The sequence below is a fragment of the Acinonyx jubatus genome, chromosome B3 (assembly GCF_027475565.1).
Source record: "Acinonyx jubatus isolate Ajub_Pintada_27869175 chromosome B3, VMU_Ajub_asm_v1.0, whole genome shotgun sequence".
In the NCBI taxonomy this organism is placed as follows: Eukaryota; Metazoa; Chordata; class Mammalia; order Carnivora; family Felidae; genus Acinonyx; species Acinonyx jubatus.
In genome coordinates, this window is record NC_069386.1 from 39,174,786 (window position 1) to 39,195,247 (window position 20,462).

General features: G+C 46.7%; 1 protein-coding gene and 1 long non-coding RNA gene across 6 annotated transcripts in view; one reads left to right on the forward strand and one right to left on the reverse strand.

Annotated features, from left to right (window-relative positions):
- The window catches only part of PARP16 (poly(ADP-ribose) polymerase family member 16), a 30,255-nt gene extending 18,726 nt beyond the window's left edge, over positions 1–11,529 (forward strand). For 2 of the 4 annotated variants that reach the window (XM_027067540.2, XM_027067542.2), the window contains 2 exons: positions 205–346; positions 1,692–3,104. In XM_027067540.2, the coding sequence (XP_026923341.1) occupies positions 205–346; positions 1,692–1,830 (281 nt within the window). In that variant the 3' untranslated portion in view covers positions 1,831–3,104. Of the gene's footprint in view, positions 1–204; positions 347–1,691; positions 3,105–9,351 lie in introns of those variants that run through there. The other 2 variants (XM_053223869.1, XM_015078698.3) reach the window with 2 other exon arrangements.
- Positions 1–20,462, reverse strand: part of LOC113601846 (uncharacterized) — an 81,215-nt gene that overhangs the window by 13,102 nt on the left and 47,651 nt on the right. The window contains exon 4 of one of the 2 annotated variants that reach the window (XR_003423130.2): positions 2,538–2,984. The exons of the other annotated variant lie outside the window; for it this stretch is intronic. This is a non-coding gene — a long non-coding RNA (uncharacterized LOC113601846). Of the gene's footprint in view, positions 1–2,537; positions 2,985–20,462 lie in introns of those variants that run through there. 2 annotated transcript variants of the gene reach the window in all.

Below are 20,462 nucleotides of genomic sequence, written 5' to 3' on the forward strand. Positions count from 1 at the left end.
TTTTCCCCTCGTCCAGCTTGTCAGACTCTCCTGTATTTTAGTGCTGCTTCACATACAGCACATATACAGCTGAGGCCATTCCTCACCCTGCTGGGGCTTCCCCACCCTCATGACCAGGAGGCTTGACTTATTTCTATTTGTAATTTGCTTTTTTTATTATTGTATTTCCCCCCGGTGAAGTTGTACTTTATTCTCCTTATTCAGATTCTAAGGAGATAGATCGCAGGAGAGCAAGAATCAAACATAGTGAAGGCGGAGACATCCCTCCAAAGTACTTTGTGGTCACCAATAACCAGCTCCTGCGAGTGAAGTACCTGCTGGTGTACTCCCAGAAGCAGCCCAAGAGGTAAGGAGGACGGGCCCTGCTAGAGGTCCAGGAGAACATCTAAATGCTGAGAGTATTGTGTCCCTAGTTATCAGCATCCCTTGCCCCCAGCCTTAGACCTCAGCTATGTGTAAAATATATAAAACGCTGTGCTGCACACGGTGAGGGGTGAGGAAGACAGGTGGAATAAGATGCGGTCCTGGCCCTGAGAGAAGTGTGTTCTAGTGAAGAGGACAGAGAGATTTCCAAATTCAAATAACATGAGGGACTGAACGAAGCCAAATTGGCTGCTCCAGACCATGAGGCCCCTTAGCCACGCAGGCTCCTGATTGTAGTCGGAAATGCACTGATTTAGGTTAAGCCAAGAGGCAGGGTGGTGCCTGGGTGCTGACTGGGAATATGTGCCACTCTGCTTGGTCACTTCCTGCGGTGACTGCTGCTCTCTGGACCTGAGATGCTTCATCTTTATGTCCAAGATGAGGGTGTTGGACTCAACAGCAGACAAGACCTGTCAGCTCCTCAGAACCGTGGTGGATTCCACATCCCATCTCAGCAGTGTGATGGTGGGTGGCAGGGTTCCCCAGGATCGAGGGTCACTTTGAGATCCTGTCACATTGTTGGGGTCTGTGGCAGAGCTTCTGATGGGGACGAGCAGCAGATGAGCAGCTAAGGGGGTCACTTGTAATCCTCCCCACTCCTGGCTGTATACACCAGTGTTTCCATGCTTCAAGATTTCATAAACCAGTAAAATCCTCACCCCATCCCCCACATTGGGGAGATTTGCATAGGATTCCTGAGTCTGAGGAACATTATCCTCTGGTTTAAAATCATCTGGCTTTTTCTACTTGAAAATTCCATTCCTTTCCCACTTCTCCCTGGAGTGTCTCTTCAGTACACACTTGGACGGTTTAGATCATCTCCCAGTGGGCCAGAGAGGATTTCCCCAGCTCGGACTGATATCTGTATATGTCTAAAAGTGAAAAGATTTCTGCTAAATTACCTGCCACCTGCTGCCATCTGGGCAGACACCCTGAGCACAGTCATTCTTCTAGATACCAAAGTCTTGCCTAAGAAAAGATGGGTCACAAAAGGCACCAGAGGAGCTATGAAAGAGAAGATCAGGATGAGCTCATTGCATAGCTGTCTTTGTACATTTAGAAGATGTTCTGGTGAAAGATGTGTCGGTGCCAGGGCAAATAGCCCCAGATTTTTTTTGAGCGAAGGAGCATGCACGAAGCTTCGTTTCATGGCTCACCCAGAGGATGAGATTCATCATTTCATCATCTTTGAGCCAGAAGTTGTTGCATACACTTAAAAAAAAAATGTTTTTCTCTTCTTGCCAACATCACTTTTTCCCCCCCTTAAGCAGGGCTTCAAGCCAGCTGTCCTGGTTTTCCAGCCATTGGTTTACGGTCATGATATCCCTGTATCTGCTGCTGCTGCTCATTGTGAGTGCCATCAACTCCTCAGCTTTCCAACACTTCTGGAATCGTGCAAAGAGATAATCTCTCTGGTGTGGGGGCCACCTCGACCATGTGCCTTATGACAACCTGTTCTGTACCTCCCATGCGCCGCGTCCAACCAGGTGGAGCCTGGGGGCCAGTTGGGGACCACAGGACAATTTTCATATGCCATAAATGTATTGATTGCCTTTGATGATGCTCTGAGCCACACTCCACTCAGTGGGGACCACGAGTCTCTCGCTCTGGGGCTTCAGGGGAGTCCTCCTGTCTGCTCCTTCCTAAACAGTCCTAGGGAGTTGGTTTTTCTGCCAGGGCCAAAGGAAAAAAGTCCTGCTGCATTTAAAAACAAAGTGTCCAAGCTGTCAGTGGGGTGTTTACAGTCACTCCTGGCAGACGTTGGCCCTTTCTCTAATGCCTTCTGGAAGGCAGAATATGTGTAGTGGGGACTATAAATCACTAGGCGGTTGCCTTGTTTTGACCTGAGACACCCAAGAGGAACAGTCATGTTTCTCATAAAAATTGGTGGGATCATTTTGAATTCCATCAGCCTTTGTATGTGAGTGCAAAACCTTTTCACAGTTTTCTCAGATCAACAAACAGCCTTCTGCTACAGCTGTAACCCCCCTGCCCCAACCATGGACGAGCAAGGAAGGAGCCAGAGACCTGATAAAAAAGACAAATTTAACAGCAACTCAAGTCTTTTTCTAAAAATTACCAACTGCTGATTGTAGTTGAAATGGAAACACATGTTTGTTTTCTGTTTTGTTTTGCTTTTTTAAGTAGCTATTTGACAAATTCATCTTTGGGAGCTGAGTAAAAGGAGAAGATTTCGAGAGCACTCTTTGGTCAGTGCCCATAGTCTCTTTCCTGGCCATGTGTTAGAGAAAGGGATTTGAGTTGCAGGCCTGCCACCTGTTCTTGTTCTCACGAAGCTGCCTTGATTGTGGCCTCCCAGCCACAAGTGCCACGCTGCAGGACCTCAGGACACGGGCCTGCCTCAGTCTGCCGCCAGTGTGCATGGACTGAGCCTCCCTTGGAGGGCTCACAGGTCGTCGGGACCCAACCTGGGCTTTAAAAGTGGGGAGGAAGCCTCTGGCTGCTCAGGGAGCTGCAGATCTCCTTGCTGTGTTCTCTGTCCTTCCTTCCTGCCCTGTTTCAGCCATCATGGAGCCCCATCTGATTTGAGGGGTAGATCTCTGTAAAGAAGGTAGAAAGTCATTTTTCTATAATCTGTGAAGTTGTGAACAAGCCACTATCATGGTTTTTACATTGAATATTGGAAGATTTCAGAGATAATAAAGGTATTTTCCTAATTACCAAGTGGCCTTTGTGACTGCTTTCAGTCTCAGCGGGAGTCTGCCATGTATGCCTTGTTGCTAAAAATCTTATCCTCTCTTCCTTTGTTCAAGGTAGCAGTTTTCTGGACACCATATATCACCTGGATATCTAGTAGGTATTAGATTGCTAGTCATTGATTTAACAAATACGAGCACCTACCGTGTGCCAGGCACTAGAAATAGGAGCAGGATCAAGGTAAAAGTGTCCCTGCCCTCCTGGAGCTGCCAGTCTGGCAAGGTCGGGAGCTGGACAAGCATTCTCAGGAGTGGGGTTGGATTACATGTTGTTATAAAGGAGTTTTGGAAAATACTTGGCAAGAAGTCTTAACATAGTCTGGGGTCAGAAAATACAGAAGTGACACATGTACACCTGCAAAGCACCTACGTGTGCAAATTTCTTTTTTTCTTTTCTTTTTTTTTTTTTTTCTACCTTTCTTTGTTTTTTTTTTTAGTAGGCTTCACCCCCAGTGTGGAGCCCAACTCAAGACTTGAACTCACAACCCTGAGATCAAGACCTGAGCTGAGATCCAGAGTTGGACACTTAACTGACTGAACCACCCAGGTGCCCCTGATTTATTTAATCCTGACAACAGATAAGAAACGGAAGTGCCATGGGGCACCTGGGTGGCGCAGTCGGTTAAGCCTCCGACTTCAGCCAGGTCACGATCTCGCGGTCCGTGGGTTCGAGCCCCGCGTCGGGCTCTGGGCTGATGGCTCAGAGCCTGGAGCCTGTTTCCGATTCTGTGTCTCCCTCTCTCTCTGCCCCTCCCCCGTTCATGCTCTGTCTCTCTCTGTCCCCCCCCCAAAAAAAAAAAAAAAGTTAAAAAAAAAAAAAAGAGAAACGGAAGTGCCAGAGAATTTTGTAGCTTGCTCAAAGCTATGTGGCTGGGAAGCAGCACAGAGCTGGGAGCTGCACATGGCAGGTTTCAGTGTTAATCTCACAACCACCATCCTCTGCAGCACCCCTGGGCTCCTAGAAAAGGTGATATTTAACTGAAGCCCGAAAGAACCACCAGTATCAGGCCAACAAGTGGAGGGAGAGTGTTTCAGGCACTGGGAAAAGCACATGTAAGGACCTAGAGTTCTTGCTGGAGGAGTTAAAAGCAGGAAGGTCATAAAGGAAGAGGCTGTGGTGAGAAATGGGGCGGAAGAGGTGGGCACGGGCCAGATCATGCAAGACCCTCAAAGCTGTGGGCCAGGGAGCGCCATTAGGTTTTAAGCATGGAAATGATATCAGATTTGGTTTCCAGGAAGCTTATTCTGGTTGGTGGTTGCAGAATAGATTTAGCATTATTTTGAGGATTAAAAGAACTGACACAGTCGGGCTCAGCACAGAGCAAATAGCTGACATGTTTCAGCTGCTATTATTAGTTTTTAGTGGCCCAACAGAGGGAAATGAGCATGCACAGGACACCTAGCAGCAATGTCCAGGGAAATAGGAGGAAACCAAGACAGCAAAGTGTCATGGAAGCCAAAAAGGCAATCTTGATGAGCAGTGTCAAATGGTGCCGAGCAGTTGGGATTATACCTGGGAAGTATCCATTGGATTTACTGAGTTGGAGATCATTAGCGAACTTGCTGGGAGCAGTTTCAAGTAGCATTCAGCAACAGGGGATGCGGACAAAGTCCAACTGCACAGATGTGAAATGTGCAGTTTCCAGAAATTCTTGGGCAATATTTATTTAAAACCTAGTCCCCCCTCTTTTTCCCTGAGGTTTCTGCCCCCACCCCACCCCCAAAGAGTCAGTGCAATACCTAATGTGAGCATGGGGCAAACAATGAGCATGGTAGGAACTTGAGGATGGATGAAGAATGGTCCTATCCTCCAGGTGCTCCTAGGCTAATGGAGAGCCACTGGACAGGTACATTTTGATGTGACAGAAGGAAATCCCTGAGTGAGCAGAGAGTAGGTCAGGACTACATTATGACTTTCATGGGCACTTTTGCCTTCCTGGACTCCTTAATAAATATTTAAAATTATATTTTATGATTGTGTTGGTATAAAAATGAATATATTACTATTAAATACTAAAATGTTTGCTTCCACTTACAAGCTTGTTTTTTCCTCCTGATTTAAAAAATTTTAGTTTTAATTTTTAAATGTTTATTTTTGAGAGAGAGTGAGAGAGCATGAGCAGGAGAGGGGAAGAAAGAGGGAGGGACAGAGGATCTGAAGTGGGCTCTGTGCTGAGAGCAGAGAGGCTGATGCAGGGCTCGAACTCAGAAACCGTGAAATCATGACCTGAGCCAAAGTTGGATGCTTAACTGACTGAACCACCAAGGCACCCCTTTTTTTAATTAAAAAAAATTTTTTTTAGAGAGAGAGTGCAAGTGGGGGAGAGGGGCAGAGGGAGAGAGAGACAGAATCTCAAGCAGACTCCACACTCAGCATGGAGCCCAACACAGGGCTTGATCCCATGACACTGGGATCATGACCCGAGCCCAAATCAAGAGTTAGATGCTCAACCAACTGAGCCACCCAGGCATGCTTCCTTCTGCTTTTAAAGGAAATTAAAACATTTTTGTGATGTGGATTCTATGCCCTGTGCCTATAATGCCTTATGGATGGGTCCACCCTCGACTAGGGTAATGGGCGATAGCGTGAGATCTCTGGGTAGCTAGGAATGGAGAGGCGGGAAGGAGACAAACTCTAAAGACTCACAGTTCTATTTAGCACCAACCTGACATCTGAAACAGACCCCAGAGGCCAGCCATCTCCAGGAAAGGGCAAATTTGAGTGCTGGAGTTTGGAGGCCCAAGGGGATCATGCTGCAGACATTTTTTCATGGAGAAAGAAGAAGCAGTCTCCTTGCTGACACACCCCCTCTGGGCCAAAGCTTCACCAGGCCACTGATGGCAGAGGAGACCAGATGGTTCAGTTGGAGCCACCTCACATCAGAGCTGCAGCTGCCTTGGTCTTGTGAAAGCAAACCCATCAACCCTCTATCACTAATGCTACTGTCAGTGAGGACAATTTGGGCAGGGGTGACAAGAAGACCTTCCACAAGTTAGGTCACTGCTTCTGGAAAGTGCCAAGAATCCAATGAGCTGTCAGTTTTCCCCACAAAGGGAAGGGGTTTTACTCTGTGGGCTTTTGGATAAATGTACCTGTGTATGTGAGAGAAACATGGAATAGGAATGTGATTCACTATTATTTCTGATTAATTCATTTCATTAAATACTGATTGCTTACAAAATCAGAGCTGGTAGGGAGTTTGTGACTTAAAGAGCCCAATTCAGATCTTTTTCTTTAGAACATGGCCCCATGCATCCAAGCCCAATCCTGCTGCTAAGCCCTGGAGGTTTGTGTTGGCCTGGAATCAGCTGCACTCACCCTCCCCATTGCCATGGTGATTCTTGGGATGGTGGGGGGAGCTGGGTTCAGCTCCTCTCTCTCTCTCTCTCTCTCTCTCTCTCTCTCTCTCTCTCTGTCTCACACACACACACACACACACACACACACCCTCCTTAAGCCCCCTCCACAGTCTCCACCCATCTCTCCTCGCTCCCCTCCTTTCCACCCGGCCCCACCTCGTGAGTTTTCCATCTCTTGGCCTTTGTTTGTTTTTGCTTTTGTCAGTCTCCCTCCTCTGGATGGGTTTCTGTTTGTTTCCAAACTGTCTGGGGCTGTGTACCAGGGAGACAGTGTCCTGGGCTGCCTCTAGCCCTGATCTGGTTAGAATAAGCCCCTCTTCTTTGCATGATCTCCAACCTGACATTTGGAACATCCAAAACAAATCATGACATTCTGAAGCGAGATAGAAACCACCATCTCCACCCACTTCTGTTGGCACTCCTGTCCACCTGGAAAAGGTTTTAGAAAATTTCCAGTGTTCTCCACATCGTGGAGCCCTGGGAAGGGGAAGCAGCGCTTTTTGAATACCTATTGACTACCAGCCACTGGGCTAGGCTTTTTGCTTGTGTTAAAAATCTGGTGTGCAGGTGATGTTTCCAGCATTGAGATTCAACTGCAGGCTGTCAGAGGGAGCAGGGCCTGGGCTGTCTTGGCATACTCAGTATCTAAAAGATGATGGAGACTCAGGAAAAGTCTGCTGAGTGAATAAATGGATGAAAGGATTCAAGAAACTTCCCTGCCACAGCAGAGAGTAATGACTGAATGTCAGCAAAGGTGATCGAAATTATACTTGAAGAAAAAACACAGTGGCAAGGCTGTGCAGATGGGCGAGGGTTTCAGGGATGGTTGTGGACACTGGTTGCCTGATTTCAGAGTCCCATTTGCTCTGCACCTTTTGGGAACAGTAGGGCGTAGGCAGGACAAAGCCTTTTGTTTCACTGAAACAAGAGTTAAAATGCACCTAGTCCTGAGAAGGGTTAAACTACTGATTTGATGCTGCTTCATACACACATATAAGTGACTGATGACAAAGTCTTTCCTAAGAAAATGGGATTTAGAAATGAGTTGGGAAGAGTGGTAGTAGAAAGAAAGCAACCAGGGGAGATTCAAAGGCCAGAGGAGACTTGTGGGGGTCAGGAGAGAAAGGGAAGGCTGAGGCCCCTGGAGTCAACCCTCTTTCAGTGCCCATTTAGCCAAGGGAAGTCCTTGGTGAAAATAGCTTACCGTGCTGATAGGGCCTTCCAGCCCTCACAGCATTGGTCAGTTCAGTCAAGCTGCCCACCAGTGTGGACAGGAAGGGAAAAGGCTAGTCTGAATTCCTGGGAAGTATGGATTACAGATTGGTTAAAGATGTAGGTTTACTGTTCTTGGGCAAGTATAGCCTATCCCAAATGGGCCCTATAACACATTGCCTGTCAGAGATCTGTAGGGATTTAAAACTAGCACATCAATTATATATTTTTTTAAACTTAAAAAAAATTTTTAATGTTTTATTTATTTTTGAGAGGCAGAGAGAGACAGAGTGTGAGCCGGGGAGGGGCAGAGAGAGAGGGAGACACAGAATGGGAAGCAGGCTCCAGGCTCTGAGCTGTCAGCACAGAGCCCCTCATGAGGCTCGAACTCATGAACCACAAGATCATGACCTGAGCCAAAGTCGGACACTTAACCAACTGGGCCACCCAGGTGCTCCATCCATTACATTTTTAAAGGGCTTGGGAGTGCTTGAAAAGTATTCATCTGCTTAGTTCTTTGACCATTGATTTCCTTTGGAAGACACCTGTTTGTGGTCCATCGTTCACTCACCCTCCTGGTACCATACCCCAGCTTCCTGCTGGGAAACCAACCTCTTTTCCATTTTCACTGGATCTGGGTAAAGGTGACTGCTCCTTCTACCCACACACCCTAGGCAGGGAGCAGTGGCACAGGCCTGAGCCAATCAGCAAGCTGCATTTCTCTGGCCTTAGCGATTGGTTCATATACCAACATGTGACCCCCAAGAAATCTATAAGAAGATTTTTGCAAGGGCTGCTGGGAAAGAGACGTTTGCCTCCCATCCCCATTCTGTCAGTGTGAGAGGCTGGTCCTGGTGTTGCCGCCTTGAATCTTGCTGCCATGGGAAGCCTCCTACTGACACCAACGCAGTGGAAGGCAGAGCCAAGAGAGGAAGAGAAACTAAGTCCTGATGACGTTGTTTGAATACTCAGTTTGGTTGTGCCTAAAGCCAGACTTTTCACTGTGTAACCAACCAATAGACTCCTTTTTTGTTTAAGAGTTTAAATTGGAACTTGTGGGAGATACAGTGAGGAGGGGTCCTTAACTGATACTCTTTGCCATCCTGGAATTTCATTATTTTTGGTATAAACTCTTTATTAAATATATAGAAAGATGAATTCCAAACAAATGGGTCAGGATTGATGAATTTTTCCTGACCTCCTTAGACAAGGCACTCAAACCTATGCAAAATGAGAGATGGGCAAAACACACCAAAAAACCCCACAAAAAACAAAAAACACCTAAAACAAAACAAAACAAAAACCCCACCATGTTCTGGGACCTTCTAGAGCCTTGGCATCAAAATGCCTCCTTGGGTCAACTTGGACTCTTCTACAGAGTGCTACGGAACCCCAAAGCACTCTGAGATCTGGGAGCAGCAATAGGTAGAGATGTGACCAGGCACGTGTTATAAGCTACACCAGAGAGGCCTGGCCCTCAGGAATACCAGAGGTGAGGTCTGCACCAATAGAAAGAATGGGAGAGAAAGGCACTACCATTTATCAAGTGCCTCCTGCATGGTGGGCCTATTGAAAGAATTCTCTCATTTAATCTTCAAAATGTCCTTGTGAGATGGATACTGTAATCTTTATTTTACAGAAGAATCAGGCCTGGAGAGGTGACTTGCCCGAGGTGAGAAGGCCTGGAAGAGGCAGCGCCAAAGCTGACTCTGGAGCTGGAATAATAAGAAAGGCAGGCAAGTACAAGGCGGAAGCTAGAGGGACTGCCTGAGCAGAAAGGATCTGGGCTGGTAGCACAGGGAGGTTGGAACGGGTCTGGGGGATGCAAAATGACCTCCCTTCCTAGGCTAAGGCCGTTAGCTTTGACATGTCTCATAAGCAGGGGGCACCTGGGATGCTGGGAGTCGGACTGTAGGAAGTCTCTCCTGATGGCTGCATGATTAAAAGGCTGGGTTCAGCCCCATTACCTTTTTGCCCTGTCACTGCAGATCCAGGAGGTGAGCTCAGAGGCACATGGCATGGAATGTGGGGCAGGGAGGGGTGGCCCCTCCCTTCCACCTCTGCTGCCTTCTCAGAGCTCAGGCCATCAGCCTGCTCTGATTAAGCTGACTTCTTGGAGTCCTCAAATCCAGGGGTTGCCAGCGGCCAAATCCCCCTGATTGTCTGGGATGTTCCCGACAGCAGAGAATAAACAGTCTCTCCTGTCCGGCCAGCTGTGCTGAGCAGCATTCCTGTCTCTTGGCCCACCCAACTGGGTGGGGCTGCAGCACTGTGTCCACCTCCAGCAGAGGCCTAGGGAACCTGGCGAGAGGGTGGAAAGGGAGAGGGGATGTCACCGTCTCCAGGCCACACAGGACATTGACTCCTGCCTGAGTCCCCATTTTGCCTCAGCATGAGGCACCTCTGTTTCAAGCCACTGCCTGGCACAAGCTCTGTGCATGTAATAATGACTCTGTGACTTAAGAGGAGGCCCATACCAGGCCACTGCCTCCTGGGATTGGAGCCCCTCACCCTTATCCAGAGACTGCCTGGGGAATTAGAGACTCCTATCTCATTCTGACTACATCTGAAGGCATCACACCCAAAAGGGTCATTTTATGGAGATGGACACAGCGAGTCAGCAGCAGAAGTGGGACTAGACGCTGGACCTTTCATTGCTGTCCATCACCTTGGAATGCTGTGGATGCTGGGGCTAAAAGTGACACAGGGGCTCTGAGTGAGAGGGGCGGCCCATGTTTTTGGAGAGGAGCAGAGGTGTTTTCATCCTACGCCTGTTTTGGAGATCAGGCTTGTGGCCGAGCCATTTCCTGAGGAAGTAAGTCCTCTGGAAAAGCGCTGTTCACCAGCCCCTCCTAAATCATGCTTTTGGAAGCAGAGCTGGGGCAGCAGGACCTGCGTGGGGCTCTGTCTCTGTCTAGAGGCCAGCACACAGCCTAGGCTTGGCAGGCTACGGGTGGTGGCTGGGGACGGAGGGCAGAGTCCTTGGCAAGGGGGAGCACCCCCCAGCACACACCATCTGCTTCTCTGCCACAGGACTCTGGCCTGGGATTGTGGAGGAGGAGAGAGTAGCCTTTCTCAGCCAGTCTGCAAAAGGAATTCCTCTAGGAGCCCCTTCTGGCCGCAGACAGAAGTGGGAGGGAGGCAGACAGTGTGGGAACCCAGGGCAGCCAGGGGGTCTCTGTGGACAGGTGTCTCACTCCCAGTCTGTCTTAGGCCTACAGCATTGTCTTTGTCTAGCTGCGTGTATCAGTGTGAGTTTATGTGACTGTTCTGTTGTTTGCATGTCTGGGCGGCTGCATTTCTGGTTGGAGCTGGGTTCCTCAGTGGGAAAAGCATGTTTGCCAGCATATCGATGAGTCCCTATCTCTGTGTAAGCTCATGTATGTGGGTATCTTCAAGGGAACATGTGGGCCTCTGCATAGTGAGTGGGTCTGCACGTGCCTGCAAGTTTCTGTGGGAGTGTGCATATGAACATTTAGGTTATTTTGTTATAAACATGTACCAGGCTTTCTAGATGTAAGTTTATTAGGTATGTGCATCTCTGGGAGTGTGGGTATATATACTTGTCAATAATGTGTTGGTGAGTGCCTGAAAGTGTATATGCCTGTCTGTTTATATCTGTGCAGAAGCATTCACTCATTCAATTCATTCACTAAATGATTTTCTCATTTACTAACAGACATCTTTAAAGTGCTTGTTCTGTGAGCACTGTGCACTGGGAACTTAGGGAGGTATCCAGGGCAGCTCCTAATGTTTTTAAGAACCAGGGCAAGATGTACATTTGTACGTCTAAATATATTTTTAAGTTTTTTGTTTTTTGTTTTTGTTTTTTTTTTTTTGAGAGACAGAGCAGAGGAGGGGCAGAGAGAGAGAGGGAGAGAGAGAATCCCAGGCAGGCTCCGTGCTGTTAGCCTGGAGCCTGATGCAGGGCTCAGACTCATGAACCGTGAGATCATGACCTGAGCCAAAACCAAGAGTCGCACATTTAACCCACTGAGCCACCCAGGCGCCCCAGTACATCTAAATATTTAAACGTTATAAGTCAAAACAACAAACTGCTAAATAAAATACTTAATCCCAATAAGCCAGAGGGCTGGGTTTGATTTTGGATTCTTGACTCCTCTGACTTCTGTGCTGGAATTCAGCAATGCAGAGTAAGTGGCCCCAGCCTCTTTTTCCCCATCCCGGCTCTGTCCCCTATCTTGAGTGGCCTTGCAAGCATGTATTACTCCTAACGTGTCCAAACTCCATGAATTCACCCCACAAACAGCTGCCCTTTGGCCACCTTTTGGGCTCCGGGGTATGCACACTACTGGCAAAGTCTGCCCAAATGGTTCTGAGCAGGAAATAATGGGGTCTCATGTACCTGATTTATAATCTAGAATGGGGGGATGGGCTCCCCATGGATCCATCCTCTTGGGCCCGGTTACTTCTCAGTGTGTGGAATGGAGTGTGGCCAGAGTAGAGCAAGAGCGTGGCCATCTACAGGTGAGCCCAGGGTAAGGGCCCTTTCTGCCTGCTTCCTCATGGAACTTGCAATCTGGAAAGGAACCACCGCAGATAGATGAGAACAATACAATACATGGATATAAGTACCCATGTGTGTATCTTTGCCTGTGTGTCTATGCCTCTTCATGTCTGCTTGTGTGGATGTCTATGTGTCTGTTTGTTTCTCTGTTCATCTTTGTCTGTCTTGTCTCCTAGAGGGCAGAGCCCACAGCTTTTCTACCACCCTTGTCTTGCCTGGGTTGATTTAGGACTATGAGACAGGCTGGGGTGGCTGGAGAGACACTGATCTGAGTTTGAGCCACTGTCCTATGGTCAGTTTAAGACTCACTCTGTAGGTTGCCTGGATGGCTCAGTCATTTAAGCATCTGTCTGTCTGTCTCTCTCTTTTATAGCCTCTCTTTTATAGCCTATTTCTTCTGAGGGAGAGAGAGAGAGAGTGCATGTGAGCAGCAGAGGGAGAGAGAGAATCCCAAGCAGGCTCCACACTGTCAGCACAGAGCATGATGCAGGGTTCAATCTCACGACTGTGAGGTCATAACCTGAGCCAAAATTAAGAGTCAGATGCTCAGCCAACTGAGCCACCCAGGCAACACTGACTCTTGATTTCAGCTCAGGTCTTTATTTCAGGGTCATGAGTTCAAGCCTGGCGTTGGGCTCCACACTGGGCATGAAGCCTACTTAAAGAAAAATAAACAAGTAAACAAATAAAAAGACTCACTCTGTGATCTGGCCTCATTTTCCTCATCTGCAGAATGGAGGGACTGTATTAGCACATCTTTAACTTACAGGTCTTGCTTGGTTTACAGAAGAAATGTGATTGATTTCCTAAGTTAATTACTTTCTAGAAGTCAAATGGAAGAATGCATAATTGTAGAATCTGTGGGATCAGACAGAACTGGGTTTGAATCCCAGCTCTGCTGTATACAAGCTGTGTCTCTTTTAGAGTTATTTAATCTCCCTCAGAGTTATGAGGATTGAATAAGATAATGTGTGTAAAGTGTTGAGTACCATGTCAGGCTTACAGTAGATATTCAATAAATATTAGCTTCTGTCCTCATCAAGGGTCTTTCCAGCTTCCTTATTTTATAAATTGTGGGTTCACTAGACATATTGACTAATTGAAATTATTGGAACCGTATGTTTTAGGGAGTTCTGGCCCAGTTGGGGGGCAGGGACAGTTGCATAAGAAAATCAGTACCTTCCAAGAAGCTGCCAATTCAGATCTGTGTGTGAGACATTCCCTCTATCCCATTCTCCAATGTGGACCCTTGACATTTCCTCAGTCTTTGGTAAAGCACTATGAAATGCAGGTTCAATGCCCTCTTCTGACCTGATTCTGCCACTGAGCCCCTCCCTGGTGCCATAGGATGCTGAGCTAAGTAGGATCAAGCCACAGGGCAGAGCTGGGTCAGGTAAGGCCTCAGACTCCCTGACATGTCTGGGCCTGCCTGACCAGCCCCAATAGTGGGCAGATCCAGCTAGGCAGAGAGCACCTGTCTCTCATGATTGATACTCTTGGGAGGGCATCACTCTGCTGCTGGCACAGATAGATCCTGAAGCACTGGGGAGACTGAGGACCCCTTTCCTCTCAGGGCCCCCCGGAATGGCTAAGTTCCAGCAGGAACAACAGGAAGAGAATTGGGAGGGACAAGTGACAGTACCTCTCAGCCAGGGCTGGTGGGGGTGGGAATCCCCTGGATCCCGTCTTGGGAATCCCCTGGAGCCTGTGAAAACTGGCGGCTTTGGGGCTCTCCTGAAATATCCCTGACCCGAAGGGAATGAGGGAGAGGTCTAGGGCCTAGCCAGGGTTGCTGAGTTGGGAAATGCTTTGAGTATGAGCTCAGGGTGGCTGAGGCCATGAGGGAGGCCATGAAGGAGAGGGTCTGCTCTTGAGGTCATGCCGGCCATCCCTCTGATCCCATGCACACATGAGTGACTGAGAATTGGTTTGATCTCGCAGCTCCAGGGATTACTGGGGAGGTGGGAGAAACTTAACCTCTGAAAGGTCCTTAGAGGGGTCATTGTGATCTCTCCCCACCACCTCTGGGCTGCTCCATTTGGGGCTAGAACTGGGAATTTTCCTCTTGAAAAAAACTGGAAGCAAGGGAGCAAATGGTGGGTTGAGGCCAAAATAATACGTTTAAGGAAATTTCTGCTTCATGCTGGCCAGGACAGGGAATGTCTGGTCAATGAGCTGCTGACAGCCAGGGTCCCTGTAAGTAAACATGCCGCCTCTGATGGCGGCCCTGAGCTCATTTCCCTTAGCAGTGTGTGAGGAGGGTGATGTCACCAGAGCAGAGCCTCCTGGTCATGGAGCTGATCGGTGAGCAGGAGTGAGTCTCAGTTATTGCTGGCGGCCTGGGTGCCACTGCCTAGTTATTGTAAGCAGCTGCTTCCCACACAAGCAGGTCTGATAGCGTCCTACACGTACTCATGCATGATGGGACTCGAGCCACACCCATAACTCATAGCCGGGACATTCTTCAAGAAACTTGGGATTAACTATGAAGTCTCTAGCTTCCATGCAAGGTCTCTTGCTCAACCAGAGAGCTGGGCCTTCTCTGGTCTATGAAGAGGGGTACCTAGGATGGGTTCGGTTGCAAGGAGTGGCCCTAGAGGTACAGGCCCATGTCCTGCCCCTGTAGAGAGCAGGCAGTGACAACGTGCATCACAGCCTGTCTCCTGGGGCCAGGCAGCCAGGTCCAGTGGGGCAGTTTCCATGAGCAGAGGACCCAGGTCAGGGGAGGTTGGGAGGTGGGGTGGGGAAGAAGATACAAAGCCCTCTCTGTGTCTCTTGTACAGGCTCTTCCTGAGCATGTCAGTCACTAGGTGAGGTTTTTATGAGGTTTGGAAGGCTTGTAACAGAACTGCTGAGGAGCAGCTGCCAGAGGCTGGACCAGGCTCTGCAGCCTTCCCCTGTCTACCCTGTTCTATCCCATTTCATGTCCTGGCTGGGCAGTAGAGAACAGTGAGTCTCCAAGTAGACAGGTGGGCCAGAAGCTTTTTGGGGATAGACCTTGGCTTTTCACTTCTTTGTGTCCCTCAGAATCCTGGGCTGACTTCACAGGGGGGGCTCATCAGTCACATAGACCCACTCCATAGGGCAACCAGCCCACTCAGTGCCTGCCTGACCTATTCCAGGCTGAGCAAAAACCTCAGACTGATAGGCAGGCTCACAGAAGACTTACTGCCTTCCTCATTGCCTGACTGACCAATAGGCCAAACCACTAAGTAAGTCTACTTATTTAAAAAATAGTAATTGAACACCTCACTTGTGCCAGATCTTGTGTTGGGTACTGAGGATGAGCAGTGAACAAGACAGACAAGATCCCTGCTCTTAGGGAGCTGACAATAAGCAAACAAAACACTGACAGGATGTGATACATATATTATGGATGGAAACAAGATTCTGTGTGAGAGAGTATCCAGCAGGCCCTACCCTGAAAATAATATTCAGGGAAGACCTCCTTGACATGTAATCTGAGACCTGAGGAATGAGAATAAGGAGCCTATGGAAGAGCTTTCCAGATAGAGGGAACAGCAATGCCAAGGCCTTGAGCTAGGGAAGAGTTTGACATAATCTTGGAATTAACCAGAAGACCAATGTGACTGAAACATGGTGTGAGGGGAAGGTACCGTGTAGATGAGGTTGGGGAGGAGGGCAGGAACAGACCAGACAGGGCCTTGCAAGCCACAGCAAGGATGTAGATGTGAGGGGGAAACACTGAGGGCTATTTATTTATTTATTTATTTATTTATTTATTTATTTATTATTGAGAGAGAGAGAGAGAGAGAGAGAGAGAGAGAGAGAGAGAGAGAATATCCCAAGCAGGCTCTGCACTGTCAGCACAGAGCCCAATGTGGGGCTCAATCTCACAAACTACAAGATCATGACCTGAGCTGAAATCAAGAGTCAGATGCTTAACCAACTGAGCCATCCAGGTGCCCCAACACTGAGGGCTTTAAGCAAAAGTGTGACACAAGTTCAAGAAGAAATAGATAACCTGAATAACTGTATAACCAATAAAGAAATTAAATTTATCATTAAAATTTTTCCCATAAAGAAAACTTCAGGCCTGGATGCCTTCACTGGTGAATTCTACCAAACATTTAAGGAAGAAAAAATACCAATTTTATATAAAATCTTCCAGAAAAGTGAAGAGGAATGAACACTTCCCAATTCATTGTATGAGGCCAGCATTACTCTGATACCAACATCAGACAAAACATTCCCAGAAAAGAAAACTACAGACTAATATCCTTTATGAACACAAGTGCAAAATAAATAAATAAATAAAGATTCTAGCAAAGTAAATCCAACAATGCATAAAAAGATAATTCATCAGTTAAGTGGGATTTATTGAGAAATGCCAGGTTGAAGAAATATTTGAAAATCAATTAATGTTGGGGTGCCTGGTGGCTTAGTCAGTTGAATGTCTGACTTGATTTTGGCTCAGGTCATGATCTCACAGTTTGTGAGACCGAGCCCTGTCAGCCTCTGTGCTGACATCATGGAGCCTGCTTGGGATTCTCTCTCCCCCTCCCTCTCTTCCCCTCCTTCACAGACATTCTCTCTCTAAATAAACATGAAGAAAAGAAGAAGCTGGGAGTCCTTAGGAGCTGGGATAGTCATCTGGGTAAGAGATGCTAGTGGCTGTGGTGGCAGTGGAAATGGAGGAGAAGGGACAGATTTCATTTGAGATCTAAACAACAAGACTTGCTGTCAGTTGTATATAAGGCATGAGCGAAATGGAGAAATCCAGGATGGCTACCACATTTCTACCTAGAGCACTAAGTGGCTGAGGATGCTTGGCCAGGAGAATCTGTGGGTGGGGAAGTGGGAAGGGTAGAGAACAAGAGTTATCTTTTCATCTACCTGTGAAGATGTTTGGGCTCCATGAGAAGGGTCTGGGAGGAGATAAAATGTGGAGAGTTTTAGCAAATAAGTGGTATTTTGATGCCAAGTGAATGGATGAGGTCACAAAGAGAGAGAATAGTCAAAGAAAGCTCTGAGGACTGAGCCTGGGGCATTTCAGCATTTGGAAGTCCCCTGAAGGAGCCAGTAAATCCCATCAGGAAGGAACAACTAAAGAAGTACCCAACCATATTCATTTCCTATGGCTGCTGTAATGAATTACCACAAACTGTGGCTTTAAACTGGCAGAAATGTATTCTTCCACAGTTTTGGAGGCCAGAAGTTCAAAAACCAGATCCCTGGGCTGAAATCAAGGTGTCAGTAGGGACACACTCCTTCTGGAGGCTCTAGGGGACAATCCGTTCCTTGACTCTTCCAGCTTCTGGCAGATGTTGGCATTCTTTGGCTTGTAGCCATACCACTCGAATCTCTGTCTCCATGGTCACATTACTTCCTCCTCTTCTGTCCATTTCAAATATCTCTTTGCCTCATTCTTATAAGGACATTTGTCACAGGATTTATGATCCACAGATAATCAAGGATAATATCCTAATCTCAAGATCCTGAACTTAATTACATTCATAAAGACCCTTTTTCCAAATAAGGTAATAGTCACAGGTTCTGGGGATTAGGATGCGGACATATCTTTTGGGGACTACTCTTCAATCTGCTATACCAACTAACTGACAGACTAAAGGAGTGACTAATTAAGAATGCAAAATGGCAGAACTTCCTGTACCTTAGAAGAGGGACTGAGGAAGCCAAGTATAGGGTATTGGAGCCCAGCCTAGAGGTATACGATGTAGGCCACTGCTGGCTTCAGCATGTGCATGGGAGTCTCATGGAGAGGGGAGGTATTGCAGACAAGAGTCTCACAGCCCTCCCAGTCCTGACTCAGCATCTGGCAGGGGCCATCCACACAGCAGCCAAAGTGAGCTTTAGGGTACAGATCTGCCTACATCACTCGCCAGTGAGTGACTCTCAACAGCTTTCTGCACCTTTAAGGCCAAAGACCGATATCCTCACCTAGCCTACAAAGTCCAGGGGCCTGGTCTCAGCCCACCTCTGCAGCCCTGTCTCACACCTCTCTCCTCTGCTATCTGCCTCCAGATATACTGGCTGCCTCTTAGGTCACCTTTCCTCCTGTCCCAGGGCCAGTGGCTGTTGGTCTCTTTGTCTGAAAGGCGCTTCTTTAACATGCTTCACAGAGTTAGCATCCACTAATGTTTCAGATCTCAACCCAGATGTCTTTTCCTTGGGGAAGTCTTCCTTGGGTCCCTGGTCCATGTCATACAAATGTGTGATATAATTTCTCATAGTTCCCTCTGTTCATCTTTCATAGCACTATCAAAGTTTACAATTTTATACATATTTGTAATATTATTTTATTAGTGTGTATCTCTACAATTAGACTGTAAGTACCATAAAGTTAGGGTTTGTGACTTACCACTATCCCAAGTGCCTTGTCTAGTGCTTGGCATACAGAAGGGGTATAGAATAGTTTTAAAACATGTCTGCAAATTTTTTGACACTCTTCCACCAAGAGATAGAGCCTAATTGACCTTCCTTTAAATATGAGCTGGTCTAATGACTTGCATGTAATTAACAGAATGTGGCAGAAGTGATGCTGTGTGACATCTAAGGCTAGGCCATAAAAAGTAATATGGTTTCCTCCTGGACTGCTCTGCTTAGATATTCCCTTTTAGAACCTAGCTTCCATGCTATGAAGATACCCAGGCCACATAGAGAGGCCAAATGTAGGTGTTCAGCCCCACTGAAAACCTAGCCTACAGCCAGCATCAACTGTGAGACGTGTACCAAACAAGGTTTTGAGATGATTCTAGCCTTAGTCTCCATCAGACTGCAACCACATGAGAGACCCTGAGCAAGAGTTACCTAGTGATCCCAGTTAGTTCTGGCACCATGAGAGATAAAAATGATTGATTGTGGGTTGCCTGGATGGCTTAGTCAGTTAAGTGTCAGACATTGGCTCAGGTCATAATCTCACAGTTTGTGTGTTTGAGCCCTGTGTTGGGCCCTGTGCTGACAGCTCAGAGCCTGGAGCCTGCTTCAGATTCTGTGTCTCCCTGTCTCTCTGCCCCTCCCCGGCTCACAGTCTGTCTCTCTCTCCCTCAAAAATAAATAAACATTTTTAAAAATTTTTAAAAAGAACAAATTAAAGATGTTGATTAACTTTAGGTTCAGACAAATAAAATATGCATGTTAAAATTTCTAGTATAACCATTAAACCTAGCAAAAAAAAAGGTATAATTTGCAAACTAGTAAAGAGAAAAATGGAATAAGGGAAAACAAGAAAGCAAGAAAGAATAGAAAAGGAAACCTAGAAAATAAAAAATAATAGGTTAGAAATACATACATGCATACCAATAAATAAACACATAGATGTATATGTGTGTATGTATCAGTGTTTTTTTTTTAAACTTCAAAATATTTTATTCTCTCTAGCTTTTAATTTGCTGGAGATAGAATTTTTCTAACTATTTTTCTTTTTTTTTTTTCAATATATGAAATTTATTGTCAAATTGGTTTCCATACAACACCCAGTGCTCATCCCAAAAGGTGCCCTCCTCAGTACCCATCACCCACCCACCCCTCCCTCCCACCCCCAATCAACCCTCAGTTTATTCTCAGTTTTTAAGAGTCTCTTATGCTTTGGCTCTCTCCCACTCTAACCTCTTTTTTTTTTTTTCTTCCCCTCCCCCATGGGTTTCTGTTAAGTTGTACCAGTGTTTTAATAAATGTAAATGGACTTTAGGCTTCAGTTAAAAGAAAAATATTGCCAAACTAGACCAGATAATGAGTCTAGTTATAAGCTATTCATAAAGTCACATTTAAAACATAAGAACACAGAAAGTTTAAAAGGATGGAAAAAATCTTTCAAATAGTAACCAGGGGCGCCTGGGTGGCTCAGTCGGTTAAGCGTCCGTCTTCGGCTCAGGTCATGATCTCACAGTCTGTGAGTTCGAGCCCCGCGTCGGGCTCTGGGCTGATGGCTCAGAGCCTGGAGCCTGCTTCCGACTCTGTGTCTCCCTCTCTCTCTGCCCCTCCCCTGTTCATGCTCTGTCTCTCTCTGTCTCAAAAATAAATAAACGTTAAAAAAAATTAATAAAAAAAAAATAGTAACCAAAGGAAGCTGATATATTTATATTAATCTTAGTCCAAGTAGACTTTAAGACAAAAAGCATTATGAGAAACAAAAGGGTCACTTCATAATGATAAAAGGTTCAATTCATCAAAAAGAATAATCTTAAATTTATATACATCTAGAGGTGCCTGACTGGCTCAGTGAGTAGAACGTGTGACTC